Below are 27,082 nucleotides of genomic sequence, written 5' to 3' on the forward strand. Positions count from 1 at the left end.
AAAATGGAAAGTTTGTTGCTTCATAAACACTTGCTGAATTGTTACAGGGCAGTAAAAGCGAGGAAAACTCCAGGGCAAGAGGAATAGGGAAAATGAGGCAGGAAAGTTAAAACAAGGCCAAACACTGGGGGCAATTTGAAGCCAGCTTGTAAATAACAAGCCATCATCTTCCCCAGCCAAGGATTCTAGAGAGCAAATGGTTAAAAGCCTCCCTAAGGAGAGAATGCAAGGAAGGAAGAGGAAAGGGGGCAATTTTATTTTTTGCTCCCTGAACACAAAAGCCAGAGGGGTCAAGGCTTAGCAAGATAAAATTGCTAGATGCGTCTCATGAATTCTGGGAAGGCCACAACAAAGTAAAAAGGGACCTTGAGAATTAACCTGTACCAAGATATTCAGCAGAGGAATTCTGAAACCTATAGACAGGAAGGTATATAACTCCTCTGACCCCCACCCAACTCATCACTCTCCAGATTAGCTAAGAGCCCATCTGTGCACATTATACCTGGTGATAGATTTGCTTGCTTGCTTCTTTAATAAATGTGTTTGCTTTAATTGCTTTAATAAATAAAATTGGCTTTATCACAATGCAATCAGGGTCTCTCATTTAAATTGATTTATATGAGAAGACAAGAACTGGGGTGGGGACAGCCCTTGCCTTCTGACTCAGGGCTGTCTGATTACACCTCTTTGGTTGTCTGAGAGAGGGGCCTATAACAATGATTAAAGTAGTAGGTGGATGTTTGCTTTAATTTTAACTCTACCATTAAAAAAAACACCCGTTCTCTAAAACTACAACAGCAACATAAGGGTGTGTGTGTGTTACCTGCAGTTGATTTGGCTCCTACTTCCTGAGACTGAGTGATGTCCACAAAAGTCCTGTGCTCCATGGCCCTGCTTGGGTCCTGTAGACTCGTGCCTATGGCTTCTGTGTAGAGTCAATCCATCTCATATTTGGTCTTCCTCTTCCTGCTGCCTTTTATTTTTCCAGCATTATTGTCTTTTCCAAAGGAACGGCCTTTTCATGATATGCCCGAAGTACAAATAGCTTCAGTTTTGTTATTTTTGCCTCCAGTGATGTTTAATTTAATAACCAGATAATTAGAGGTGGGCTCTAGGACCCACCTGTTTGTCTTTCTGACCATCCAGGATGTCCACAGTTTTGAGTGAGTCCTTGACAAATCCCCTTCCTAGTATACACTGCATACTGGTAGTACCCTGGTGAGAAGATTTTAAAGGAAGTATTTTGCTAGCATCATTTTCTAAAACTTTATTTTGTTATGCTCTTTTTAAAAAATGTATTTTTATCAATGTCAAGGGAGGAAGGGAGAAGAAGAGATAGAAACATCAATGATGAGAGAGAATCATTGAACGGCTGCCTCCTGCACACCCCACACTGGGGATCCAGCCTGCAACCTGGGCATGTGCCCTGACCAGGAATAGAACAATGACCTGTTCATAGGTCGACCCTCAACCACTGAGTGTTGCCAGCCGGGCTGCTATGCTCTCTTTTAAAAACTTGGTTTATCCAAATCTAGACTTTAGCCAGTCATAATCTGGCTTCAAACCTGAACATCCTTAGTGCCTACTTCCCTCATCCACCTTCCCCCTACTCAGTGTGCTTAGTTTGTTTATTTATTTACTAGAGGCCCGGTGCAAGAAATTTGTGTACGGAGTGGGGGGCGTGTCCCTCAGCCCAGCCTGCACCCTCTCCAATCTGGAATCCCTCTCACAATCCAGGACTGCTGGCTCCCAACCGCTCGCCTGCCTGCCTGCCTGATTGCCCCTAACCGCTTCTGCCTGCCAGCCTGATCACCCCCTAACCACTCCCCTGCCAGCCTGATTGATGCCTAACTGCTCCCCAGCCAGCCTGTTTGCCCCAACTTCCCTCCTCTGCCGGCCTGGTCACCCCTAACTGCCCTCCCCTACAGGGTTGATCGCCTCCAACTGCCCTCCCTTGCAGGCCTGGTGCCTCCCAGCTGCCCTCCCCTGCTGGCCATCTTGTGGTGGCCATCTTGTGTCCACATGGGGGCAGGATCTTTGACCACATGGGGGCAGCTATATTGTGTGTTGCAGTGATGGTCAATCTGCATATTACTCTTTTATTAGATAGGATAGAGGTCTGGTGCATGGGTGGGGGCTGACTGGTTTGCCCTGAAGGGTGGGGCTTCCCTTGGGGTGTGGGGCGGCCTGAGCGAGGGGCCTGTGGTGGTTTGCAGGCCGGCCACACCCCCTGGCGACCCAAGAGGAGGCCCTGGTATCTGAAATTTATTTACCTTATATAATTGAAACTTTGTAGCCTTGAGTGGAGGGTTAGGCCGGCAACAGAATGGCTTCTTTTGTTACCATGGAAACCCAAGCCTCCCTCCCGCTGTTGGTGGCTGTAGCCATCTTGGTTGGGTTTATTTGCATATTTGCTCCTGATTGGCTGGTGGGTGTGGCTTGGCTGGTGGGCGTGGCTTAAGCATAGAGAAGGTGAGGTCAATTTGCATATTACTCTATTATTAGGTAGGATTTTAATCCTCTCCTGAGGATATTTTTCCATTGATGTTAAGAGAGAGGGAAAGCCGAAACCGGTTTGGCTCAGTGGATAGAGCGTCGGCCTGCGGACTCAAGGGTCCCAGGTTCGATTCCGGTCAAGGGCATGTGCCTTGGTTGCGGGCACATCCCCAGTAGGGGGTGTGCAGGAGGCAGCTGATCGATGTTTCTGGCTCTCTATCCCTCTCTCTTCCTCTCTGTAAAAAATCAATAAAATATATTTAAAAAAAAAAAAAGAGAGAGAGGGAAAGACAGAGATAAATATTGATGTGAGAGAAACACATCGATTGGTTGCTTCCTGCAAACACCCTGACCAGGGCCTGGGCCAGGGAGGAGCCTGAAAGCGAGTTATGTGCCCTTGACCAGAATGGAACCTGGGACTCGTTGGTCCACAGGCCGACACTCTATCCATTGAGCCAAACCAGCTAGGTTTAATCTTTACATTAAGCATACTGCAAAGAATTGTGGAGCCAAAGGGGACCAAGGAATATAATATTATGATTAAGGAAACCGCGATAGGCCTATAAGCTCTCCACTAATCAGCAAAAAGAAAGAGAATACAGCCTCTGGACCTTGGGAAAATAAGTATTTCTGGACGACAATACAGTGATCTTTTCCTTTTACTCAAAAAAACATTTGAATATGAAAGAGCTGTTAGTGGGTACTCAATAAGATGCTAAACAAATTACATTTCTGTGGGAAGCTTCATGGTAAGAAGGAAAGAGCAAAGACGTGGAAGTTCGATTTCAATTCAAATCCTGGCTGCGGGCAGCCTCGCTCCCACCCGCTGACAGCACTGGCCCCACTCACACCCACTGCTGGCGTGGAGCAATTGGGGCCAGTGCCAGCAGTGGGTGCTAGTGGCAGCTGCTGCCCTGATCGCCCCTCAGGAGCAGGGGGAGGTGGAGAGGCCCTCAGGGGCGATGAGGGCTGTCAGCCGCTGCTTGCACCTGCTGACGCTGCTCGCACCCGCTGATGACATCAAGCGATTGAGACAGGTGCCAGGCGCCAACAGTGGGTATGAGCGGGGCCGGCACTGGCAGCGGGTGCAAGAGGCAGCTGCTGGCCCCGATTGCCCCTCAGGAGCAGGGGTAGGTGGAAAAGCTCTGATGGGCAATCGGGGCTGGCAGTCACCACTTGCAACCGCTGACAGCGCCAAGTGATCAGCGGGTGTGAGCGGGGCCAGTGCCGGCAGCAGGTGCAAGCACCCGGTGGAACCACGGTGCATGGGAGCAAAGAATTTTCAATAACCACTAGAGGCTCATCCTGATGACAGCGACTGGTGCCCCACCTTGGTCTGGTGTCCCCGCTCACCTGCTCTACCATCTCACCATGGCCAACACCCGCCATGTTCTGCACTCTGCCACCTGCTGCCAACGCCCGCCATGTTCTGCGCACGTGCCCTGGTGGTCAGCATACATCATAGCGACTGGTTGTTTGGCTGTTCTGCCATTCGACCTATTTGCATATAGGGTTTTATATAGATAATTTATTATTTTTGTTATTTTAATAACATATTTGAGCTTGACATTGCCTTGCCTTCATGAGGGCAGGGAGCAGATAATACAATGAACTGTGCATACAAGGCTGAATTAGTAATACTTTGAAAAGATATATAGGGATGAGGGAGTAATAGTTAGAACTCTGAAATCCCAACTTATACACTATTAGTACATAAATAAGCATATGGTTAAAATATAAACCATTTTTAACATATCTCTGAAAACTTATTCCTTTGAAAAAAAGTCTTTCAAGTTACTATACCTGAACCTGATTGTTAAGGAGAAAGAGAGAAATCCTTCATGAAGAAAACAATATAATTAAAAACTATATAAAGAAATGCTTCAATGGGGAATCCACAAAAATCAATAATTATCCAAAGGTTAATTTAGTATTCCATATTAATAGAGTCCATGTGGGGAAAACACTTAACATTTTAACATGTTTGGGACTCAGCCAAACAGGTACTTATTTTTAAAGAATATTTGTAACTCGTCCCCTCTGAAAATTTAAGATATATGAGAAGCCCAGATATTCTGAGCTCAAACTTCCAGGACAAACCAAACTCAATTGTTTTTAAGAATGAAAGTAATGGTCACCCTGCTTCCAGGTGCCAGAGGAAGGAGAATGGTCTTTTTTTTTCCCGAGAGCGATATAAAATCCTACACGGTGCTGAAAGCTCTCCAAGAGTCAATAAATGTTTTTTATACAGTATTTCATCTAGTCTCATTACTGTAGTCCATTATTATAGAAAAATATAATTTGAACCAAAAATATTACTTAAAACTTCCATTTACAGAACCAGTGACTCTTAACGACTCCTGGCATTATCCCTGGATTTGGCAAAAATTGAAACAAAGTTCATGTTTTAAATAAATGTATCAATAACGGTTACATATTAAAATACATTTACGTTCTAAGTGCAGCTCTTAACTTTCCAGTATTCTCAATATGCCTTTCTACGAACTTTCCCTTAATGCTACTTCTGGTGGAATTATCTAGCCAGCAAAAAGGCATCCGACGCAGCTCAGAAGCAAAATCATCCTTTTGTTTGCCCTGGACTGAGAATTTTCACTCAACTTCTGGGCCCAGTGAAGACGCATGACACCGGTACCTCCCGGACTCCCGGTCCTCCCGCTCCAGCAAGCTCCCAGACCTAAACGCTCCGTTCCAACCTAGACTAGCGCAGAGCGCATGCCTGTCACTCGGCCTCGAACCCCGAGCAGTCGCCGCCCCCCGCTCCTCGCGCCCCACCCCCGCCTGGGGAAGTTGCGTCATCACGCTCGCTCGCCCTGTCCCCGGATGCACTTTTCTATCTGGATTCTTAGAGCGGACTCGGAGCTCCACGGTGCCCTGCGCGCTTAGCACATGCGCGACGGCTCTGCTCCCTCTTCCTCCCCGCACAGTCGCCTCCACCGTCCGGGCAGCCGCCGCCGCCGCCGCCGCCGCCACCGCGGAGTCAGGAAGTTCAAGATGGCCGCCGCGGAGGCTCAGTGTCTGCGGGAACAGTCGGAGTAAGTCTCTCTCGGCAGTACAGAAGGCCGGAGCCCTGGGGACTGCCGAGTGGCAGACGGTGGAGACTTGCACCGGCGGGCGGGAAAGTTCAGGCCTAACGGCGAGAGCCAAACTTTGCCTTTTCCCCCGCTCGATACGTTGTGGGGCGGGAAACGCGGGGCGCCGCGGCTGGCCTGCGAGCTCCACTCCCGGAGGCTGCGTCTGTTGAGCCGGAGGCGGCCGCGGCCTGCCGCGCGTCGCTGCTCTGGGAGGCGTGGGCGCGAGCGGCCTCTACAGGTCCCGCGCACCGGGCGGTGCGGCCACGGTGCGGTCGCGCCTTCCTCGTCCTCCCGCCCGGTGCGGTCGGCGGTCCCGGGCCGCCGCGCTCGCAGCCTCGGTGCTGGGGATCCGCGGAGCAGTGCGGCACCCGGGCCAGCCCTGAGACGGTGCTTCCTTCCGCAGGCAGGGCCGGTCGTCCTGCTCCGGGGGCCAGCTTTAGAACCAGAAAGCAGGAGAAGGGGTGCTAGGGTCACTCTCTTGGACCACCCCACAGCTCTAGTTTGTGCACTTCATCTCGCCACCCCTCTGCTCTTGACTCCATCATCCGCCCGATGTTTTATTGGCAGCTTATTTGCCAACTTGTAAACGTGAGACAAAGTAAGACCAAGTACTGGGGTTTAAGGCCCGGCATTTTGGGCCTGACTGGAACGCTTCTGTGGGAGGACCCCTGAGAGGAGGAGTGGAGATTGTCAGCTCCTTCAGACCCCAGCACTTTGTCTGTAGCTAAGCTAATAGAAGAATGGATGTGGCCAAGAGCAATACATACCTGTGTATGTTGCAGAGGCTAACCATTGCTTAACTGAAATCAGTGTATTTGTTTTTCGTGTTTATGTTAGGAAATCTCAAACAAGAACACAAAAGAGAATGGATTTTAAAAACAATAGTCTTATATCGGCTGTTTTCGCGTCAGCGTTATCTGACTTGTTTCCAGCCATTTTAGAAAAGCGGTAGGTATATCCCAGCAACTTGGGATTGAGAGATAGGCGAAATCTTTGCCGCCAGACGGCCCAACACTTCATTGCTGTGCAACCAGTGGGACTCCTCAGTCATTTGCTTTACTCAGCTAGACAGGGAAGTTTTTCATTAAGGACCTTTGAAAGCTGCTTTATCATCGTCACAATTTGACTTAGAGGACGGCAAATGGAGTCTAAAGTTTTAACTAGACTTTGTCTCATTTTGTGTCTCATGGAGGTCACAGTGTGGCACCGTTACAGTGTTTATGCCAGAACAGTACAGATCTTATGCTATGCAGTGGTTGAACGGAGAGGTCTGGGTTTGATTCCCCTTCAGGGCACAAGCCCAGGTTGTGGACTCATCTATGTTTCTTTCTCCCTTCCTCTCTCTAAAATCAATAAAAAAAATATATATATTTTTTATTTTTTAAATTTTTTTGTTTAAATTTCTTTATTGATTAAGGTATCACATATTTGTCCTCATCCCCCCATTCCCACCCCACACCCCTCCCTAGCATGCCCCCACTCAATAAAAAAACATTTTAAAAAATTAAAGTCCTATAGTATTATGGTTCATTCATTTTATTTCAGGAACAGTTCAGATTCACTTTGAGGAGTCATTCAGCTACATTTTATTTACATATTCAAATAATAGGTTTGTTGGTAATAACTTTTGCCCGGGTTGTGGGCTCAATCCCCAGTGGGGGTATGCAGGAGGTGGCCAATTGATGATTCTCTCTCATCGATGTTTCTCTCTCCCTTAGTGTTTACTTTTTCTAAATGTTCTACTTTGAATAGCGTCCATATAAATATTCAGTATCCTCTAAAGAACTGTTCAGACACTACAGTATATCCAGCATTTAGTATGAGCAGCATGTACTTGCTTTCATATTCAACTGTTTTCTGTTAAACATTTTCAAATAATTGAAAATGAAACACATATAAACCAAATATTCCATTTATACCCAATGTTCTGTGGGGAAGGGGAAGAATTAAAGACTATCTCAGTATCACTCATATTGCAGAGGCCTAAAAAAGTTATTTATTACTAACAAACCTATTATGTGAATATGTAAATAAAATGTAGCCGAATGACTCCTCAAAGTGAATCTGAACTGTTCCTGAAATAAAATGAATGAACCATAATACTATAGGACTTTAATTTTTTAAAATGTTCTTTTATTGGGTGGGGGCATGCTAGGGAGGGGTGTGGGATGGGAATGGGGGGATGAGGACAAATATGTGATACCTTAATCAATAAAGAAATTTAAACAAAAAAATAAAATAAAAAATATGTATTTTTTTTATTGATTTTAGAGAGAGGAAGGGAGAAAGAAACATAGATGAGTCCACAACCTGGGCTTGTGCCCTGAAGGGGAATCAAACCCAGACCTCTCCGTTCAACCACTGCATAGCATAAGATCTGTACTGTTCTGGCATAAACACTGTAACGGTGCCACACTGTGACCCCGGCCTGGTGCCATGGTGGCGGGCACAGCCTGAAGTCCCCTGTCAAGCCCCACCTGGTGGGGGGCACGGCCTGAGGTCCCCTAGCCCAGCACCAGGTCAGGAAGCACACCTTGAGGTCCCCTGTCAAGCCCCACGGGTGGGGGAGGGCGTAACCTCAGGTCCCTGCTGATGGCTCATTAAGGCTCCTTATGGGTACTTAGCCTCAGCTGTGGGTGCAGCCATCTTTGTGATGGAGTGATGATCAATTAGCATATTCCTTCTTTATTAGATAGGACTAGAAGCCCAGCGTGCAAAATCGCACAGCCCCGCCCACCCACAACAGTCTTTGGTCGTTACAGCATTATGGCCACTGGGTTTTTATAATATAGATGTTATGCCATTGACTAGTTGAGTTCAAGTTTTCCTGATTTACCTAGTCAGACTGCAGTTATTTTCTATGAAATTTGCCTTAGAGATCAACTGAGGAGGATGAATGTCTGCTCTATGCCTAACTCCAGTGTGGGAGAACTCTAGGATTATTAAGGTTAACCTAACTGGCCCTAAGATGCTTGTAGCATTTTTATCATTGACCTAATTATTTCTTGAAATAACATTTAATTACAATAGTCACTCATGGGAATGACTCTCAAACACTGGGCATCATGATGTACATCCTGATTCTCAGAAGCATTAGGAGCTAGATAAGCTTTTGGTAAATTTTTAAGAATTTTGAGTGAAACTTGGCAGACTTGTAAATTATAGAAATTATAGAAAGCTTTAGAAAAAGGTTCAAATAGCAGGTTTTTATTGCTGAGGGAGGTGATTAAATCATTTGGGGTATTGCATTCAAGAAATAGGTATGTGTACTGTGAAGCACTGGAGATACCTGAGCAAGAACAAAATGTTTGCTGTCAAGGGTAAGAGTATGGTATAGCCAGTATAAACCATCTGTTGTGTATTAAATACAGTTTTTATATGTTATTCTATATAAACTAGAGACCCAGTGCACGACGTTCGTGCACTGGGGTGGGAGGGGTGTCCCTCAGCCTGGCCTGCGCCCTCTTGCAGTCTGAGACCCAGGAGAGGCTCCCGCCACCGCTGCTGCACTCTCCAGCCATGAGCCCGGCTTCTGGCTGAGCAGCGCTCCCCCTGTGGGAGCGCACTGACCACCAGGGGGCAGCTTCTGAGTTGAGGGCCGCCCCCTGGTGGTTATTGCGTGTCATAACAACTGGTCGTTCTGCTGTTCGATTTTGCATATTACTCTTATTTAGGATCATTTAATGGATCCAACAAGAACTTATTGAGTACCTTCTATAGGTTAGATAATATAGGCTTTAGGGATAGAGCAGTGGATTAAACATTAAAATTTTGCTCTCATAATGTTTGTGTTACAATAGGAAGAGACCAACAGAATTATATTAGGTAGTGGCAACTTGGAGAAAAATTAAGTAAAGAAAGGCAATGTGTGTGGTAGGGTGGGTGTTGCGATGAAAATGAACTGGTCAGGGAAACTTGACTGAGGAAGTATAATTTACATAAAGAATTGAGGTTGGCAAAAGAACCAGCAATATACTAGGTCAGTGGTTGGCAAACCGCGGTTCGCGAGCCACATGCAGCTCTTTGGCCCCTTGAGTGTGGCTCTTCCACAAAATACCACGTGCGGGCGTGCATGTACAGTGCGATTGAAACTTTGTGGCCCATGCGCAGAAGTCGGTTTTCGGCCTGGGCGAGTCTATTTTGAAGAAGTGGTTCTAACACTGAGCCACACTCAAGGGGCCAAAGAGCATTATGTGGCTTGCGAGTCGCGGTTTGCCTACCACTGTACTAGGTGTACCAGTTAATAATGGCGGATTTTGTAATCAAAGAAAACACGATAATTTCAAGAGAGACATCAAAAGTGCTTTATTCAAAGTAATGTCAATTGTTGGCTACACATTTCCCCCATTTTTAGGTAATTTGTGGATACCGTCCCAATAGAACTTTAATTGTTTAGAGGCAAACCATTCAGAGACCCAATTTTCCTCTTCTTCATACATTTTGAAGTGCTGCTCAGCAAGTGTGTGTGCCATCGATTGGAACAAATGTTAATCTGAAGGAGCAAGGTCTGGTGAATATGGCGGGTGGGTTAATACTTCCCAGGCAAGATCTTTGAACGTGTCTTTAACCTTTTGCACTCGGATGTCGAGTGCAAATTACTCTTTGAATGTATCAATAATTTGAAATATAAAAAAATCCAAATAAATAAGTTTGTATGAAAAGAAACTCCAGTTTTTTATTCTACTTCCGCGCTTTGTAAAATCTGGGGTATTTAAAAAATTAAATCCCGAGTAGAATAAAGGAATCGAGAAAAAAGCAAGCGAGTGCAAAGGGTTAACTGGTTTTGAAGTGTGTGATGGTGTGTCATCATAAAGCAAAATTACTTTGCCGTGTCTTCTGGCACATTCTGGTAGTTTCATGATCAAAGCATGGTTCAAATTGATTATTTGTTGTCAGTAGCAATCAGTATTAACAGTTTCACCTGTTTTAGAAGCTCATAATACACCACACCTTCCTGATCCCACCAAATGCAGAGCATTGTCTTCTTTCTAAAGAGATTTGGCCTTGCAGTCGATGTTGCTGGTTGACCTGGATCAACCCATGATTTTGTGCATTTGGGATTCTCAAAATAAATCCACTTTTCATCGCCAGTCACAATTCGATGCAAAAAAGACTTTCATGCTTTCAACATTTTACTGATGACTTTTCGGTTTTCCATTTGTCTTTTCAGTTGATGTGGCACCCATTTTCCTTCCTTTAAAATCTTTCCCATTGCTTGTAAACGATCAGAAATTGTTTGCTGAGCAACGTTTAATATTTCTGCAAGTTGTTTTTGAGTTTGACACGCATCTTCATCCAATAATGCTTGTAATTGTTGGTCTTCAAACTTTTTCAGTTGACCTGGACGTTCTTTGTCTTTCACATAGAAATCATCACTTTTAAAGAGTTTAAACCAGCGTTCACAAGTATCTTGAGATGGAGCATGTTCACCATAAGCTTCCTGAAGTATATGATAACTTTTTCTTCCAAATAAAGTAATGAATTAAAACTTCCTGCAGATGCTCTTCTTTTGGCATGAAATTTGACATTTTTAGGTGTAAAAATATCTGTGATGTTAACAACTTCAGCAAACTTGACATATAAAGTTTTGAAGCTTGTTGTCAATACAACAAAATAGCATACATATCAAATCGCATATATATCAACACTAGAGGCCCGGTGCACGAAATTCATGCATGGTGGTGGGGGGGGTCCCTCAGCCCGGCCTGGACTCTATCCAATTCAGGACCCCTCAGGGGATGTCCGACTGCCGGTTTAGGCCCGATTCCACAGTCAGACATCCCTCTTGCAATCTGGGACCACTGGCTCCTAACTGCTCGCCTGCCTGCTTGATCGCCCCTGACCACTCTGCCTGCCTGCCTGATTGCCCTTAACCACCTCCACCTGCTGGCCTGATCACCCCCAACTGCCCCTCCCCTGCCAGCCTGATTGCCCCCAACTGCCCCTCCCTTGCCAGCCTGATTGCCCCCAACTGCCCCCCTGCCGGCCTGATCGCCCCCAACTGCCCTTGCCCTGCCAGCCTGATCCCCCCCAACTGCCCTCCCCTGCCAGCCCAATCCCCCTAACTGCTCTCCCCTGCCGGCCTGATTGCCCCCAACTGCTCTCCCCTGCCAGCCTGATCTCCCCTAACTGCCTCTGCCTTGGCCCCACCACCATGGCTTTGTCCGGAAGGATGTCGGAAGGTCTTCTGGTCTAATTATCATATTACTCTTTTATTAATATAGATACGTGTAACTCCATCTAGTGAAAAAAATCTGCATTATTAACTGGTACACCTAGTATACAACTAGCTAGGGAAAGCATTTTAGGCAGAAGAAACAGTAAGTACAAGTACCAAGGCCCTGAGGTATACCTGTTGTTCAAGGAGAGCAGTGTAGCTGAAGTGGATGAGTGTTAGAGGAAAGTAGTAGGTTCAAAATGTTGAAGTTAGGCAGATTTTATGAGGCCTTGTAAAGCATTTTAGTTTTGACTGAATGGAGTAGGAGGCAACAATCAAGTGTCATGCAGAGTAGTGATACGCTGTCATTTTAAAAGCATCTTCCAGCCGAAACCGGTTTGGCTCAGTGGATAGAGCGTCGGCCTGCGGACTCAAGGGTCCGAGGTTCGATTCCGGTCAAGGGCATGTACCTTGGTTGCGGGCACATCCCCATTAGGGGGTGTGCAAGAGGCAGCTGATCGATGTTTCTCTCTCGATGTTTCTAACTATCCCTCTCTCTTCCTCTCTGTAAAAAATCAATAAAATATATTTTAAAAAATAGTAAAAAAATAAAAGCATCTTCCATCATAAGGAAGAGCTCTTGACTAATTTGGAATGTAATACCAACCTTCTTGTTAGCTTGCTGTGTGACCTTAGGCACATTCCTTAAGCCCCCTTGAACTTTAATATCTCATCAGTCCTGGAGACATATGGAGAGACAATATTTCTTGAGTACTTTGTGTGAACCATTGCCAAGACAAATCTCTGTTTTGTCAATACTATTATTTCCCCAGTTTTTACAGTTGAGGAAACTAAGGCACAGAGAAGCAACTTGCCTAAGGTTATACTAGGTGTGCCATGTTGGAGATGACATTTTAATAAGGTAGTTTGACTAGCATTCATGATCTTTGATAGTGTTCCTTAAAATAACATTCTTAGTATCAGCCCTGCCAGCTCCAGTGTCAAAAAATATATATTTATTTATCCAGTATCTGAACAATAATAACAGCTTACTTTTTTGGCACTTGGTTTGTGCTAGGCATTGTTGTAAACCCTAACAATTGCCTTGTGGATCTTCACAAGCTTTGGGGTAGATGCTATTATTTTAATAATTTTTCCACTTTATATATGAGGTGCCTACAGATCAGAGAAATCTTAAACTTGCCTAAGTCTGCAAAACTAGTAAGTTGAATCCAGAATTTGAATTCAGGTAGTTTGTCTGTGGAAACTGCCCAACCATCCAACTATTCTTCTTTACTTAAAGGGTCTTCTTCAGTTACTAGAAGCTTGACCTGAATTTTATACTTTAAGTACTTAAGTGTTTTACCTGAAAATCATTCTCAACCTTTAATAAGTTCTCCATACCTATCCCCATATCTTGAATTAGCTTAATTCAGTTTGTCTCGGACTTTTCCCCCTGTGAGTCAAGGTTCATATGTCTCACATGGATTGTGGCATGAAAGATTTCTGGGCAAGGGTTGCCTACAGGAGGATGTAACCTATCTTCTAGTTTTGTGATTTTTCCCTCCTACACAATTAAGCTATGTTTTCATGTTTGTTTGTTTTAATACAAAGATATTATGCTTTCTTTTTCCAAGTCTTTTGAGAACATTTGATGATCCAGAGAACATTACTATATTTATCCTATCTTCTCATACCCTATTAGAAAGAAGTAAGCTCAAACTAAAACTTGACTCTCACCAGAAGACACAGCTTCCTCTTCAGCTCTATTTTAATGCTTTTTTATTTCCCAGAGTCTATAGTACCAGAAATGGATGTTGGTAATCTGACACCTAAAAAATTCAAAGTTCTTGCTATGTGGTATTTATGTTCTCCATATTCTGCACCCCCCTCATTGTTAATTGAAAACTTTTCAAGCAAACCTCGAGTGTGTCCTTTATTGAGCACAGACTTGGCTGGAAGGTCAGACTCTTCTTCAACTCTGCCATAATGGCAATGTCATTACATTACAGACCATCCATCCAACAGCCTTACCTTGCAGTTCCTAGGCCTTTGATTCCAGTGAGCCTATAACTGTATCTCAGCCACTCGCTCCCAGAATCTCATGCTATATCTCGTCATCTGGAATTGGTCCCCTGAGATCTCAACCTTCATTAGACCAGTTCTTTCCACATGTTTGATGCCCTGAGAGCACTGATCTGCTTACAGTTGGCTATATATAACTATGCCCCTTTTCACTTTTTTTCACCCTAAAGTACCTCTTTCCCCTTCTGGTTAATTTTTTACTCATTCTTTAGGAGAATGTTACAGTGTTACTTTCAATTCATGTACCTTCCCGATAACATTTATTATTCTACCCAAAGTACCTGCTTAACAAATAGCTTGTTTTTTTTCCCCCCTGTAATCTCATTTAAGATACTTCCCTTGACCATTTTCAAAATTATTTTAGTTGATCCTTTAGTGTTCTGATAATGCCTTTATTCATGTCATTATCCCATAATGCCCTTATTTGTGTAATTATCATTACACTTTGTTTTCCATTGGACTATCATTTCTTGAGGAAGGCAGGTATTGGTCTTGTACATGTTTGTTTTCCTGCTACACACCTTAATATCTACATTTAAGTATAGGTGGTTTTTAAAAAATGATAAAAGAGATTGAATGAATAGATTTATTCTTAACTTGCAAGGAGCTATTTGATAAACTTACTGAAAGTACAGGAGTGTGTAATTTGAAGGATTTTGACAAAATAATTTATATTTTCCTCCAAAAATAGTATGATGTCCTTAATTCAGATAAATTAAAGTCTGGTTTTGATATCATATTCTAGGATGTGATAATACAGTATGGAGTGACTATAAAGGGTAAATTTAAATACTGCTGTTGTAGCCTGTGTTTAACCTGGGAATACTGAACAGCATGGATTTAGCAAAATAATTTAGAATCATAAATTCTTTAACTAAGCATAGCCCAAACCGTTAAGTACAAAAGCCACCGAACATATTTTGGGAAATTAATCTGTTCATTTGAAATTTAGCTGAACCAATATTGGGTTAGACCAGTGGTTGGCAAACTCATTAGTCAACAGAGCCAAATATCAACAGTACAACGATTGAAATTTCTTTTGAGAGCCAATTTTTTTTTAAACTTAAACTTCTGCTAATGCCAATTCTTCAAAATAGACTTGCCCAGGCCATGGTATTTTGTGGAAGAGCCACACTCAAGGGGCCAAAGAGCCGCATGTGGCTCACGAGCCGCAGTTTGCCAACCACGGGGTTAGACCATGTGAAATTGCTGATTTTGAATTATTGTTGACCTGCAAAAGACCCTTTGATGTGGCTCAACGACATGATTGCTCAGTGGCTGCTACAGGTCAAGAGTCTTTAACTCCTGGTTAGTTTACTATGAAGTTTTAACACTTGGAGGTGTATTTACACTATTAACATCAGCCACCAGTGCACATGATGGAGTGCTTATTTTGGGTATGCTCATTATTGGCCCGAGAGATTTTTTTTTTAAGTATGCTTCTGAATTTAAAGTGGAGAAAGAGATTAGTCTCCCAAATAGTCTATGTGTTTAATAGAAGAAAATGAGGGATTCTTTTGTGTATTAGATTGAAATGTATTTTATCATCATTATTTTGTTATGACCCTGAATGCTTGATAAATTATATGATTTTAAAACGTGTTTGATACTTTTTTATAGGATGGAAGATGCTGATAATTCTGAAAAGAGTGTACATGAAGAAAATGGAGAAGTATCAGAAGACCAATCTCAAAATAAGCACAGTCGTCACAAAAAAAAGAAGCATAAACACAGAAGTAAACATAAGAAACATAAACATTCCTTAGAAGAAGACAAGGATAAAAAACATAAACATAAGCATAAACATAAGAAACACAAAAGAAAAGAAGTTATTGATGCTTCTGACAAAGAAGGTTTGTCTCCAGCAAAAAGAACTAAACTTGATGATTTAGCTTTGCTGGAAGACTTGGAAAAACAGAGAGCCTTGATAAAAGCTGAACTTGATAATGAGTTAATGGAAGGAAAGGTCCAGTCAGGGATGGGGCTCATATTACAAGGTTATGAATCTGGCTCTGAAGAAGAAGGGGAAATTCATGAAAAGGCAAGAAATGGAAATAGGTCTAGTACTAGATCTTCCACTACCAAGGGGAAACTTGAACTTATGGACAATAAAAATAGTACAAAAAAGCGAAGTAAAAGCAGATCCAAAGAACGGACTAGACATAGGTCTGACAAAAAGAAAAGTAAGGGAGGTGTTGAAATAGTTAAAGAGAAGACAACTAGGAGCAAATCAAAGGAGAGGAAAAAGTCTAAAAGTCCATCCAAAAGAAGTAAGTCTCAAGATCAAGCAAGAAAATCAAAATCTCCTACCCTTAGAAGGCGGTCTCAAGAGAAAATTGGGAAGGCCAGATCTCCTACTGATGACAAGGTTAAGATTGAAGATAAAAGTAAGTCAAAAGATAGAAAAAAATCCCCAGTTATAAATGAAAGTAGAAGTCGTGATCGAGGCAAAAAATCCAGATCCCCAGTTGACTTAAGAGGTAAATCCAAAGACAGAAGGTCAAGGTCCAAAGAGAGAAAATCAAAACGGTCTGAAACTGATAAAGAAAAGAAGCCAATTAAATCTCCCTCTAAAGATGCTTCTTCTGGGAAAGAAAATAGGTCACCCAGTAGAAGACCTGGTCGTAGTCCTAAAAGAAGAAGTTTGTCTCCAAAACAACGTGATAAATCCAGAAGAAGTAGATCTCCACTTTTAAATGATAGAAGGTCTAAGCAGAGCAAGTCACCTTCTCGAACTGTGTCTCCCGGTAGAAGAGCGAAGAGCAGATCCTTGGAAAGAAAACGAAGAGAACCAGAAAGGAGACGACTTTCTTCCCCAAGGTAACTTGTTTTCAAAATGTTAGTGCTTTTTACCAATGCACCAGATTTTAAAGGAGAAACTAGAACTTGTGGACAATGAAAGATGAGATAATAATGAGTTATAGTTTTAGGTATAATCCATTCCATTTACTGTATTAACATTTGTACTTTGGTCATTGTGTATCTTGGATGTGGACAATTTACGAATACTGAATTTGATGATAGAAACTTTTGTTTTCAAGTTCTTAATTTAGTATCTAATTTGTAGACTCATTCCTTTAAATCCAAGTACTTTTGATAGCTCTGTATACCCATTTATGGGGAGGGAGTATATTTCCTAGAGGGGTTTATCACTTTATTGAATAATATAGGCTGAAATTTTCAACTTTAAAAAGTTAAAAAAGGAGGTATCAGTTTTAAGGTTTGTGATCTGTCTTATTATCTTGAATTGGCATGATTTTGAATTCTAACTATAAATTGAAACTATAATTGCTTTTGGCTCCAAAACACAATGAAATTGAAAGTGGAAATATTTTTTTGTTAATTCAAATATTTATAATCTGATGGTTGCAAAAAAACCTTAAGTTTAGGAAGAATGGTATAAGAAACTATTTTGGTTTTTACTAATAATAATGAAAATAATTCATATTTGTATAATACATTTGGTCCATCAGTTCTTTTCTCAAATTCTCGTGACTCTCTCAGGGAAGTAACTGTCATGCTTAATTTATAAATGGAAAAAATAGATTGAACCTATTTACTAGGATCATAGAAGTAATATTTAAGACACAGAAAGGATTTTGGAAGGGAGAGGTAGGGAATTGTTTAGACTAGTCTAAATAGAGTACTTTAGAAACAGATTTTTAAGTATTTTTATATTCAGTGATTAGGCATGTGAAATTATGGCCAAGTTTCACTTAAGGGAATGTTGGCTTATTCTGTGTAAGGATATGAATTCCTGTTCATTTATTATTATATATTAACATTTACTGTCTATGGGTTTAAATAAATAAGCTAGAGTTTATCATATTTTTCAAGAAATTTCAGTAATGCTCTTTTTAAAGAGCTCTGTTTTAAGAGATACTCTTGACTCTTTACTTCTAAGTTACATTGTAATGAAATGGTCCCGTTAGCTTTCTTGCATTGAGGCAGTTGTTAGTGTTACTGATTATGTTATGTAAAGTGTTTCTTAATGATCCTCGTCTCCTTCAATTTGCTTTCAGTTTGTGAAGGATATTTTGAAGAATTTATTAAGGACTAGAGTTGAATTTTTTTAAACAAATATTTTTTTAATTACAGAAGAAATTTTAATTAAAGAGAAATTAAAAAATGCAGAAGCATGTAAATTCTTTCCCTCTATTCTTCTTCCACTGCTACTCCTAAGAAGAATCTTTCTAGTCCTTTCTATGGCCATACAATTATATTAATGTTTTTTCTTGCAAAAATGGAGTCATACTGTTCATGTTAACAGCTATTTGCATTTTTCATCAAACACTTCTCTGATAATATATACAGATCTTTTAAAATTACTTTTTAAAATTGATTGATTTTTTTTTTCTTTAGCAAGAGAGAAAGAAACATTGATTTGTTGTTCCACTTTTTATGCATTCACTTGATACTAATGAAAATTTAGGTTGATTACAATTTTTCATGATTGTATGCAAAGATATCCGTGGTTTATGTGTGAGGTTTCTTTGTAAAATAAGTTCACAGACTTGAAACTACAAAGTTTACTGTTATATATATTTACGTTTTAGAAAAATATTGCCAAATTTTCTTGTAGGAAATTTATACCAATATTTACTTCCATGACTAGATGGATTGCCCTTTTTATATTTACTCTGCTCTAAGGTTGACGTTGATTGTAAGATGCTATTATATCTAATTGGTATGTTAAAAATAAGACTCTTGATTGCAAAAATGTCAAAATTTAGAAATAAAACAGTCTTTAAACTTAGGAAATGTAATATCACTCACTTGGGGAAGTTTTGAGTTATTTATCTGGAATTGGAGTCAGTGGCTTTAACCTTAAGAATAATCTTTTATAATTCTTCAAATTCTGAGACAATAGTAAATAGGCTTTTTGTGTGTGTGCCTTTCATAACACCCAGATATCATTGTAATCATTTGAATTTAAGTTTTGTTACGAAACATGTTAATTTGTGTTTACTATCTTTAGTTTAGCATGCTATTTCTTTTTCTTTTTAAGTTTATGAGCATTTATTTTTATTTTTATTTAAAAAATATGGTACACTTTATGAATTTGCATGTTATCCTTGTGCAGGGGTCATGCTGATCTCTGTATCGTTCCAGTTTTAATGTATGTGTTGCCAAAGCAAGCACTGTGAATATTTATTTTTAAAGGTGTCTTCCTTCTAATAAACATTTTGGAAAAATAGAATTTTTTTCACAGTAACATTTTTGCATGATTCTGAAAGTTATATAAACATTAATGATAGAAAATTAGAATAATACCTAAAAGTACAAAAAATGATTTTAAGAAATCACTGTAATAGCATGCCCTTTTTTAAGATGTCCATTACATGTAGAAGAAATACATTTATTTTGACTTAATTCATTTTCCTATTTACTTGTATTTGGTCCCCTTAAGAACACGACCTCGTGACGATATCCTCAGTAGACGTGAGAGATCAAAAGATGCCAGCCCGATAAGTAGGTGGTCTCCAACCCGAAGAAGAACAAGTAGATCTCCCATTAGAAGGAGGTCTCGCTCCCCACTTAGGCGGAGCAGGTCTCCTAGAAGAAGAAGCAGGTCCCCTCGGAGAAGGTAAAGATGTTACCCTTTTGTTTCATTAAACTCTGAATGTTTAATATAGTTTCCCTTCAAGTTTAAATAAATCAGTGTTCATTAAAAACTCGATCTTTTAAAAGTAGGACATTTTTTCAAGAGATAAATATTAAATGAGCTAGGCTTAGGTGTTTGTTTGTTTCTAACTAGCAGGATAAATCATCATAGGAAAATAAATAGGTAGCCCAGTTTTCTGTATGTCTTACAGTTCTGTACTTATTTTTTGTTAACTTGTATTTGATCACCTTAATAACATGGCCTCAAGATGATATCCTCAGTAGGCATGAAAGACTCTTTGGGCAAAAACCTATTTAATTTACCATAGTAGAAATCATTTTATATGAAGCACATGTGGTTAGTTGTTTAATCGAAAAGGTTGGCTTTTAAAGCAGGGAATCCTTTTAAAATAACACATATACATTAAATATTTTAACCTAAAGCATAAATGATTGTTCATTTGCCAATCTTTTAACATTAAAAAAAAATCTTCATTGTTGAAAGTATTACATACCGTATTTTCCGGCGTATAAGACGACTGGGCGTATAAGATTTTCCTGGGTTAAAAAGTCGTCTTATACGCCGGAAAATATGGTATACCCCCTTTTTACCCCCATTGACCTTTTCTATTTTTCTAGCCCACTTCCAGCACCCAGCCCCCACCTCAAGCCACCATCACCCTATTGTCTACATCCATGGGTTATGCATATATGCATACAGGTTCTTTGGTTGATCTCTTTCCACCCACCCACCCTCCCCCACCTTCCCTTTGAGATTCCACAGGCTGTTCCATGCTTCTATGTCTCTGGATCTATTTAATCTTTTAATATTTTAAATTGAACTAATACAGGAAAAATGTTTAAAGAGACAGTACACCAAAGGCTTATATTGCAACTACTGGATATATCTTTCCGTATCTCTGAGTATTTTGTATCCTAGATTCCTAAAGTAGAAATGTTTTGTCTAAGCATGTGTATGTTTACATTTTTTTAAGTTATTGCCATATTATCTATTGATTTCCTACTTTGGACAATTCGTTTTTAATCTCACATGTTTCTCTTCTGCCTGATTTCATCACCTTTCTGTATGCTTCCAGATATAATCAATATTATTATAATAAGCATATTGTTCCTTGCTGAGCAAATAATTGGGGGAGGAGAGGACCTTCGTTCTAATGCTTCTAGCCTTCTGGCTCCAAACTGACTGCTGATAGGCCTCCTTATGCAGTTATCATTGTGGAATTTGTTTTCTTATCCTCTTGGTATTCCTTTGTTTTTCTTTTTGTGTTATTCCATTTCCTGTATCCAGTGTGTCTACTCATGTTTTATCTCTTTGCTTTGGTAATGAATCTCCAGGAGCTTCCTGAGAAAAGTATGTGGAAAGGACTTACATTTTGGGGTCTATGTCTCTAAAAAATGTCCTTTATTCTCATTGCTGATATGTCAAGGGATAGAATTCTAGGTTGATGTCATTTTTTCTTAGAATTTTGAAATTGTCTTTTATTATTCTAAGAAAAAGAATTTTGAAATTGTTATTGTGCTGTTTTCTAGTTTCCAATATTGCTATTAAGTCCTATTCTGATGTTATTTTTTATAGGACTTGCCTTTTTTTCCCCTCTCCCTCTCTTTTTATAATAAACTAGAGACCCGGTGCATGAAATTCGTGCAAGGGGTGTGTGTGGGGGGTCTCTCAGCCCAGCCTGCACCCTCTCCAATCTGGGACCCCTTGAGGGATGTCTGACTGCCCGTTTAGGCCCGATCCCTCTCAAAATCCAGGACTCCTGGCTCCCAACCATTCGCCTGCCTGCCTGATTGCCCCTAACTGCTTCTGCCTGCCAGCCTGATCATCCCCTAACCACTCCCCTGCCAGCCTGATCAACGCCTAACTGCTCCCCTGCCAGCCCGATTGCCCTGAAATGCCTTCCCCTGCAGGCCTGGTCCCCCCACCCCCGCGACTGTCCACCCCTGCAGGCCTGGTCACCCCCAACTGCTTTCCCCTGTTGGCTTGGTCGCCCCTAACTGCTCTCCCCTGCTGGCCTGGTTGCCCCCATCTGCCCTTCCCTGCTGGCCCGGTCACCCCTAACTGCCCTGCCTTGCAGGCCTGATTGCCCCCAACTGCCCTCCCCTGCCAGCCATCTTGTGTCCACATGGGGGCAGTCATCTTTGACCACATGGGGGCAGCCATCTTGTGTGTTGGATTGATTTTGTTGGGCACTAGATAGTCCCTTTAATGCAGAATGATTATGGTTTCCTATTATGGGAAATTTTCTCTCTTTTTTTGTTGTTTTTGTTTGCTTTCTTTCCCATTTCCCATTGTTGTTCCTCCCCCCCTCCCCCCCATTGGACCTTCTGTATTATTCCATTAATTTTTTTTCTTTTTACTCATCTTTTTTGTTCGTTTTGTTCTATTTTCAGTCTAGATTTTTTCATTCTACCTTCTTACCCTTCTATTGATTCCCCCCCCAAGCCCATATATATAAATATATATATGTGTGTGTGTGTGTGTGTGTGTGTGTATCTATTCGCAAGACCTTGTTGGCTGTTTACTTTTTTTTATATATTTAACATTTTACTTTTGTTTTATGGAAATAATGCCGCTTATGTCAAAGATAATAATGAATTTTTGTGGAGTTTTTTGTTCTTTATAGTCTTCTCTTACCTATACGGTTGACCCTTGAACAACATGGAGAATTCACGTATGAATTTCCATTCTCCAAAAACTTAACTACTAATATCCTACTCTTGGCTGGAAGCCTTATCGATAACATAAACAGTTGATTAAAACATGTTTTGGCCTTGGCAAATTTTCCCAGTGGTTAGAGCCTTAGCGCCTGGACCGAAGGGTCTTAGTTTTGATTTCTGATTAAGGGCACATATCTCAGTTGCAGGTTCCCCAGCCCCGGTAAGGGCACATTTGGGAGGCAACCAATCAGTGTGCTCAGATAGCTGGATCTTTCATTGCTGCTTGTTCTGATTTGAAAGTTAGGCACTGCTGAACAGAAGCTTTCTTTCATTTTGACAATGTGCAGCTTGTGGATTAGTGGGTATCACTTGAGGGTGATGACTTGATCATATCAACAACTATGTATCTTTTCTTTTGGGTGTGTGAGTTTCCCAGAATCCTCTCATCTCCTGCTGAAGAGGATAGATGTGGCTATCCTGAAGTTTTGGTCCTTCATAATGTCAACTTCTCCTTAATCCTATTTTCAGTAGAGTGTCTCCTGTACCTTGGGCCAGTTTTTACAACCAGCACCTCTCTATAAAATAAGTCTTAGCACCTCTATAATAAAAAAATCTTAAGTATTCTGCCAGAATGTGAAGTGGGGAGTGGCATTTTTTTCTGAGTCAGGAAGGGGACTACACAGAATTAAGCTGTTCCTAAAGGCTTTCAAACAATTCTTTTTATCTTTTATCTCAAGTTTTATCCTTCAGAGGACATAGTATCTCCAATGCTCAAGGCTTTCTGGGGTTTTGTGGCATACACTGACTTGTTTCTTTTTTTACCTTGTCCATTCCTATTGGACTAATATTTAGATCTGATCTGTAACTACTCTTTCTGATTTGCACATTTCAAGATTTTGTTGACATCTCAGCTGTCATGTCTCTTCACCTTTTCTTAGCCTGAAGATTTTCTTTTTAATTGTTCCTTTTACTGCCCTTTTGGTGAGGTTTCTGAAGAGATTTGAGATAAACACGGTGGTTAGATGTATTAACAGGGAGTTTGCCGATCCTTTTATAGAGATTCACACCTTTGTGTGCTTGGAGTGCCACATCTTTCTAACATAAACTGTACCTTTAATGTTTGAAATATAATAGTTTCTGTTTGTTTAACATGAGGCATTTTACCTTTAGGCATTTATAAAAATATCTGAGGGCCATATATTTTTTTTGAGGGCCATATTAATTAAACTGAATTTTATCATATTTGTCCGTCCCATACCTTATCAGCAGCAGTCTTTTTAAAAATCAGGTTTATTGAAGTATCATTTATATAAAATAAAATTCACCCATTTTGGTGTACAGTTCATGAGTTTTGACAAAGAGCTGTATTACCAGGATAGAGGGGTGAAATGACTTGATACAATTGTCAAGATGTAGGACATTTTAAAAATATATATTTTTATTGATTTCAGAGAGAAAGGGAGAGGGAGAGAGAGTTAGAAAAGCATCAACGATGAGAGAAACATTGATTGGCTGCCTCCTGCATGCCCCCGACTGGGGATTGAGCCCTCAACCAGGGCATGTGCCCTTGTCTGGAATCAAACCTGGGACCCTTGAGTCCACAGGCCAAGGCTCTATCCACTGAGCCAAACCAGCTAGGGCAAAATGTAGAACATTTCCATCACCCCTGTAGTTCTCTGTGTTCTGGTATAGTCAATAAGTAGGGTAGTTATGATTTATTTTTCAGTTAAGCTAATTATTCCAATCTTTTTGATACTATGTTATTTTACTTTAAATTTTAATCAACTTTTTTAATACTTTATTTTTATAACAGTTTTAGATTCACAGCAAAATTTAGCTTTTGAAAAAGATATATATCATCTTCTCTCAAATAGGGACAGAGGTCGGAGAAGCAGATCACGTATGAGAAGGCGGTCTCGATCACGGGGTGGTCGTAGACGTAGGAGCAGAAGCAAAGTAAAGGAAGATAAATTTAAAGGAAGTCTTTCTGAAGGAATGAAAGTTGAACAAGAATCTTCATCTGAAGATAAGTAAGAGTGGAATTTTCCCATAATTTTCTTTTTAGAGAAACACTGTTTAATCTTTATTTTCCACCTGAATATTGTAAGTGAGCCCATTAATTTGCTTCTGAATTATTTGCCTCCCCATTTGGCAATGTCTGAAAACATTTTAGACCATCCAATAGGCAGAGGCCAGGTATACTGTTCAACATCCTTCAGTACACAAAACACCGCCCATAATGAATTGTCAAAATGTCAACAGTGCTAAGGTCAAGAAACCCTGATTAGAGCTAGGTGATGAGAAAATTAAATTGGGAAAGGTGTTATACCTAGATCTTAACATGTTCAGGGTCCAGTTTGCTTCTTCTCCAGTGGACATTTAACAGATGATAGAAAAGGCTGCACTGGAAGGGATCATAAAGATTGTAGGAGTTCTATAGTGGATAGTCGGGATTGTTCAGGGTCAGTGTTTGGAGGTAGAGCTACATTCCCCTTCAGATTGTATGTAAATGTTTGCATGTGCATTTTTTGATGGAAAAAGATGTATAGCTTTCAAAGGGTTCTATGGCTCAGAAAAGGTACCAATTTATTTATCTGTCCTAGCCCTCTTGTTTTATAGATGTGTACACGGAGGATAGAGGGGTGAAATGACTTTACTAAGGTCATGGCAGAGCCAATGGTGACATTTTTTAAATTTAAGGATCTTCCTTTTGTTCCCAATTTTGGTGCCATGAAACAAATGAGGAGAAAAATAAGACACAGAAGGTTAAATTACTTGCCAGGATTTGAAACCAGGCACTGAGACAGTTTAGAAACAAAGACAAAGAGAGTAAGGTAGCTTAAGACTTTAGCTAAAATTAACAGATGACCGAGCTACATTTTCCAGTTTTTATTTTTAAAACATATAAAATTATGGTTTTGGAATCTCTAAGGATGTTTAAAATTAATGACGTGTATATATGTGTAATTTTTTTAAGCCTCGAAGACTTTGATGTAGAAGAAGAAGATGAAGAGGCCCTAATAGAGCAGAGAAGAATACAAAGGCAAGCAATTGTTCAGGTATGTGATTTTAGTACAATTTTGATCAATCCACCTTAAATAATCAATATTTTAGTAAAATAAAGGTTTTTTACTTAAAAAAGTGACAGTAGTAGCAATTCAGTAGGGCTTGAAAAAAATGGTAGTTTCTTAATAAAATTGAAACAGTTACCCCTTTTTAAGGTAATGAATATGAAGACCCTCATAAATGAGTATAGAATAAATTGGAGGAATTTCATTTAGCAAAAAATTATACCTGTTACTAGTTGAAAGAAAACAAAACTATTTTTTTTTTAAACAAAACTTTTTAATGTTTAATAAAATGGCAGACTTTCTAATGCAAATGTGATTATTCCAATGGAACATCTGAAAAGTAATTTTAAGACTAATTTAAAGCTAGGTGATTTTAAAAAATGGATAGAGCCTTAGCCAGTTGGCTCAGTGGATAGAGTGTCAGCCTTCGGACTGAAGGGTCCAGGGTTTGATTCCGGTCAAGGGCACATGCCCAGGTTGTGGGCTTGATTCCCCAGTAGGGGGCGTGCAGGAGGCAGCCGATCAATGATTATCTGTCATCATTGATGTTTCTATCTCTCTCTCCCTCTCCCTTCCTCTCTGAAATCAATAAAAATATATATTTTTAAAAAACTAGCGTTCCCGTTGCAGGAAGAATCCTGCAATAGGATTTCCTGCTGCACTCCCACCCCCCGCCCCCCCCCTGCCTGCTCTCCTCCCTTCTCCCCGGCCCCACCTTCTCCGCCAGCCTGCCTGCTTTTCTCCTTTCTCCCCCTGCCCTGCCTGTGCTCCTCCCTTCTCCCCCGCCCCGCCTTCTCCGCCAGCCTGCCTGCTCTCCTTCCTTCTCCCCCGCCCTGCCTCCGCTCCTCCCTTCTCCTCCCCCCTGCTTGCTTGCCTCTCCACAGCTTTGCAGCTTTGCTCCCTTCTGCAGCTATTGGCTTCTTTCTATGCTGTCTTGATATGCAAATTAACCACCATCTTGGTTGGGGTAATTTGCATACTCGTCCTGATTGGTTGTTGGGCGTGGCCTGAGTGTAGCGAAGGTGCGGTCAATTTGCATATTTGTCTATTATTAGGTAGGATGGGTGGAAAGTGCTATACTGAGTACCCACCTCATAAGGTGAGCTGCCTTGGAAGTTTGTCTCTTTTTCCTTGGCCATCCTAAGATAAAACCATGGCCCCTAGATCCTTTGTGGATGACAGTCCCTGTAAAGTGCCTTCTGTCATCATCATTAGGAGAATTTTCTTCTAATGATGGGAAGGTGAGTGTAGAAGTTGAAAGGCAGAATTCTGAAATACATGAAAAATGATAGATCTTTTTTACACTGTAAGGAGGACAGCACACAGAAGTAAAGAACAGTCATGGCAGCTCACCTAAACACACCTAACAAACCATAAATCAGTTAATGGTTTGTTAGAGTGACAGAAAGAACTTAAGTCATCAGAGGCTGTAGGGCAAAACTGGAATTCCAGAGGAAACTTACTTTTGTGGATCATTGAAACTGTTGTTATTGAAGTGATATTCCTAAAGACTTGTTTGAAATTTTTTTTGGTTTTGCCCAGGTCCACAATCCCTTATCTCTAGCCCTCGGGGCCAGATGTGCTTCAGACACAGAAATATTTGAATTTTAGAAAGGTATATGGTGCATTTATGTGGATTAGCTCCATCCATGGGTCTAGAACAGCACCCCATCATCAAATACATGAATATTTCTGTAGCAAGGCTTATTATGTTCATGCTGGGGGAAATAAATAAGACTATAAATAGTGTCATTACTGTTTTAATCAGCTTTGCCACCTAATGAATGTGCACCATACATAAAAAAAACTATTTTAGAGTTTAGTGGATTTTGGAATTATATAAGGGATTGTGGATCTGATTCAATGAGGGCATCAATACCTTTTAAAAGTTTTAA

General features: G+C 40.8%; 1 protein-coding gene across 16 annotated transcripts in view; it reads left to right on the top strand.

The window, feature by feature from the left end:
* The first annotated feature begins 5,308 nt into the window (after positions 1 to 5,308).
* Positions 5,309 to 27,082, top strand: part of PRP4K (pre-mRNA processing factor kinase PRP4K) — a 57,342-nt gene continuing 35,568 nt past the window's right edge. For 13 of the 16 annotated variants that reach the window (XR_013813752.1, XR_013813753.1, XR_013813754.1 and 10 more), the window contains exons 1-5: positions 5,389 to 5,549; positions 15,451 to 16,650; positions 19,241 to 19,417; positions 23,991 to 24,146; positions 25,094 to 25,175. Coding sequence is in view for 2 of the 16 variants with exons in the window: in XM_079776397.1 (XP_079632523.1) it covers positions 5,404 to 5,549; positions 15,451 to 16,650; positions 19,241 to 19,417; positions 23,991 to 24,146; positions 25,094 to 25,175 (1,761 nt within the window). In the remaining 14 variants the exon portion in view is untranslated. Of the gene's footprint in view, positions 5,550 to 15,450; positions 16,651 to 19,240; positions 19,418 to 23,990; positions 24,147 to 25,092; positions 25,176 to 27,082 lie in introns of all 16 variants that reach the window. The other 3 variants (XR_013813751.1, XM_079776397.1, XM_079776398.1) reach the window with 3 other exon arrangements.

This window comes from Cnephaeus nilssonii (assembly GCF_951640355.1).
Source record: "Cnephaeus nilssonii genome assembly, chromosome: 7".
Taxonomy (NCBI): Eukaryota; Metazoa; Chordata; class Mammalia; order Chiroptera; family Vespertilionidae; genus Cnephaeus; species Cnephaeus nilssonii.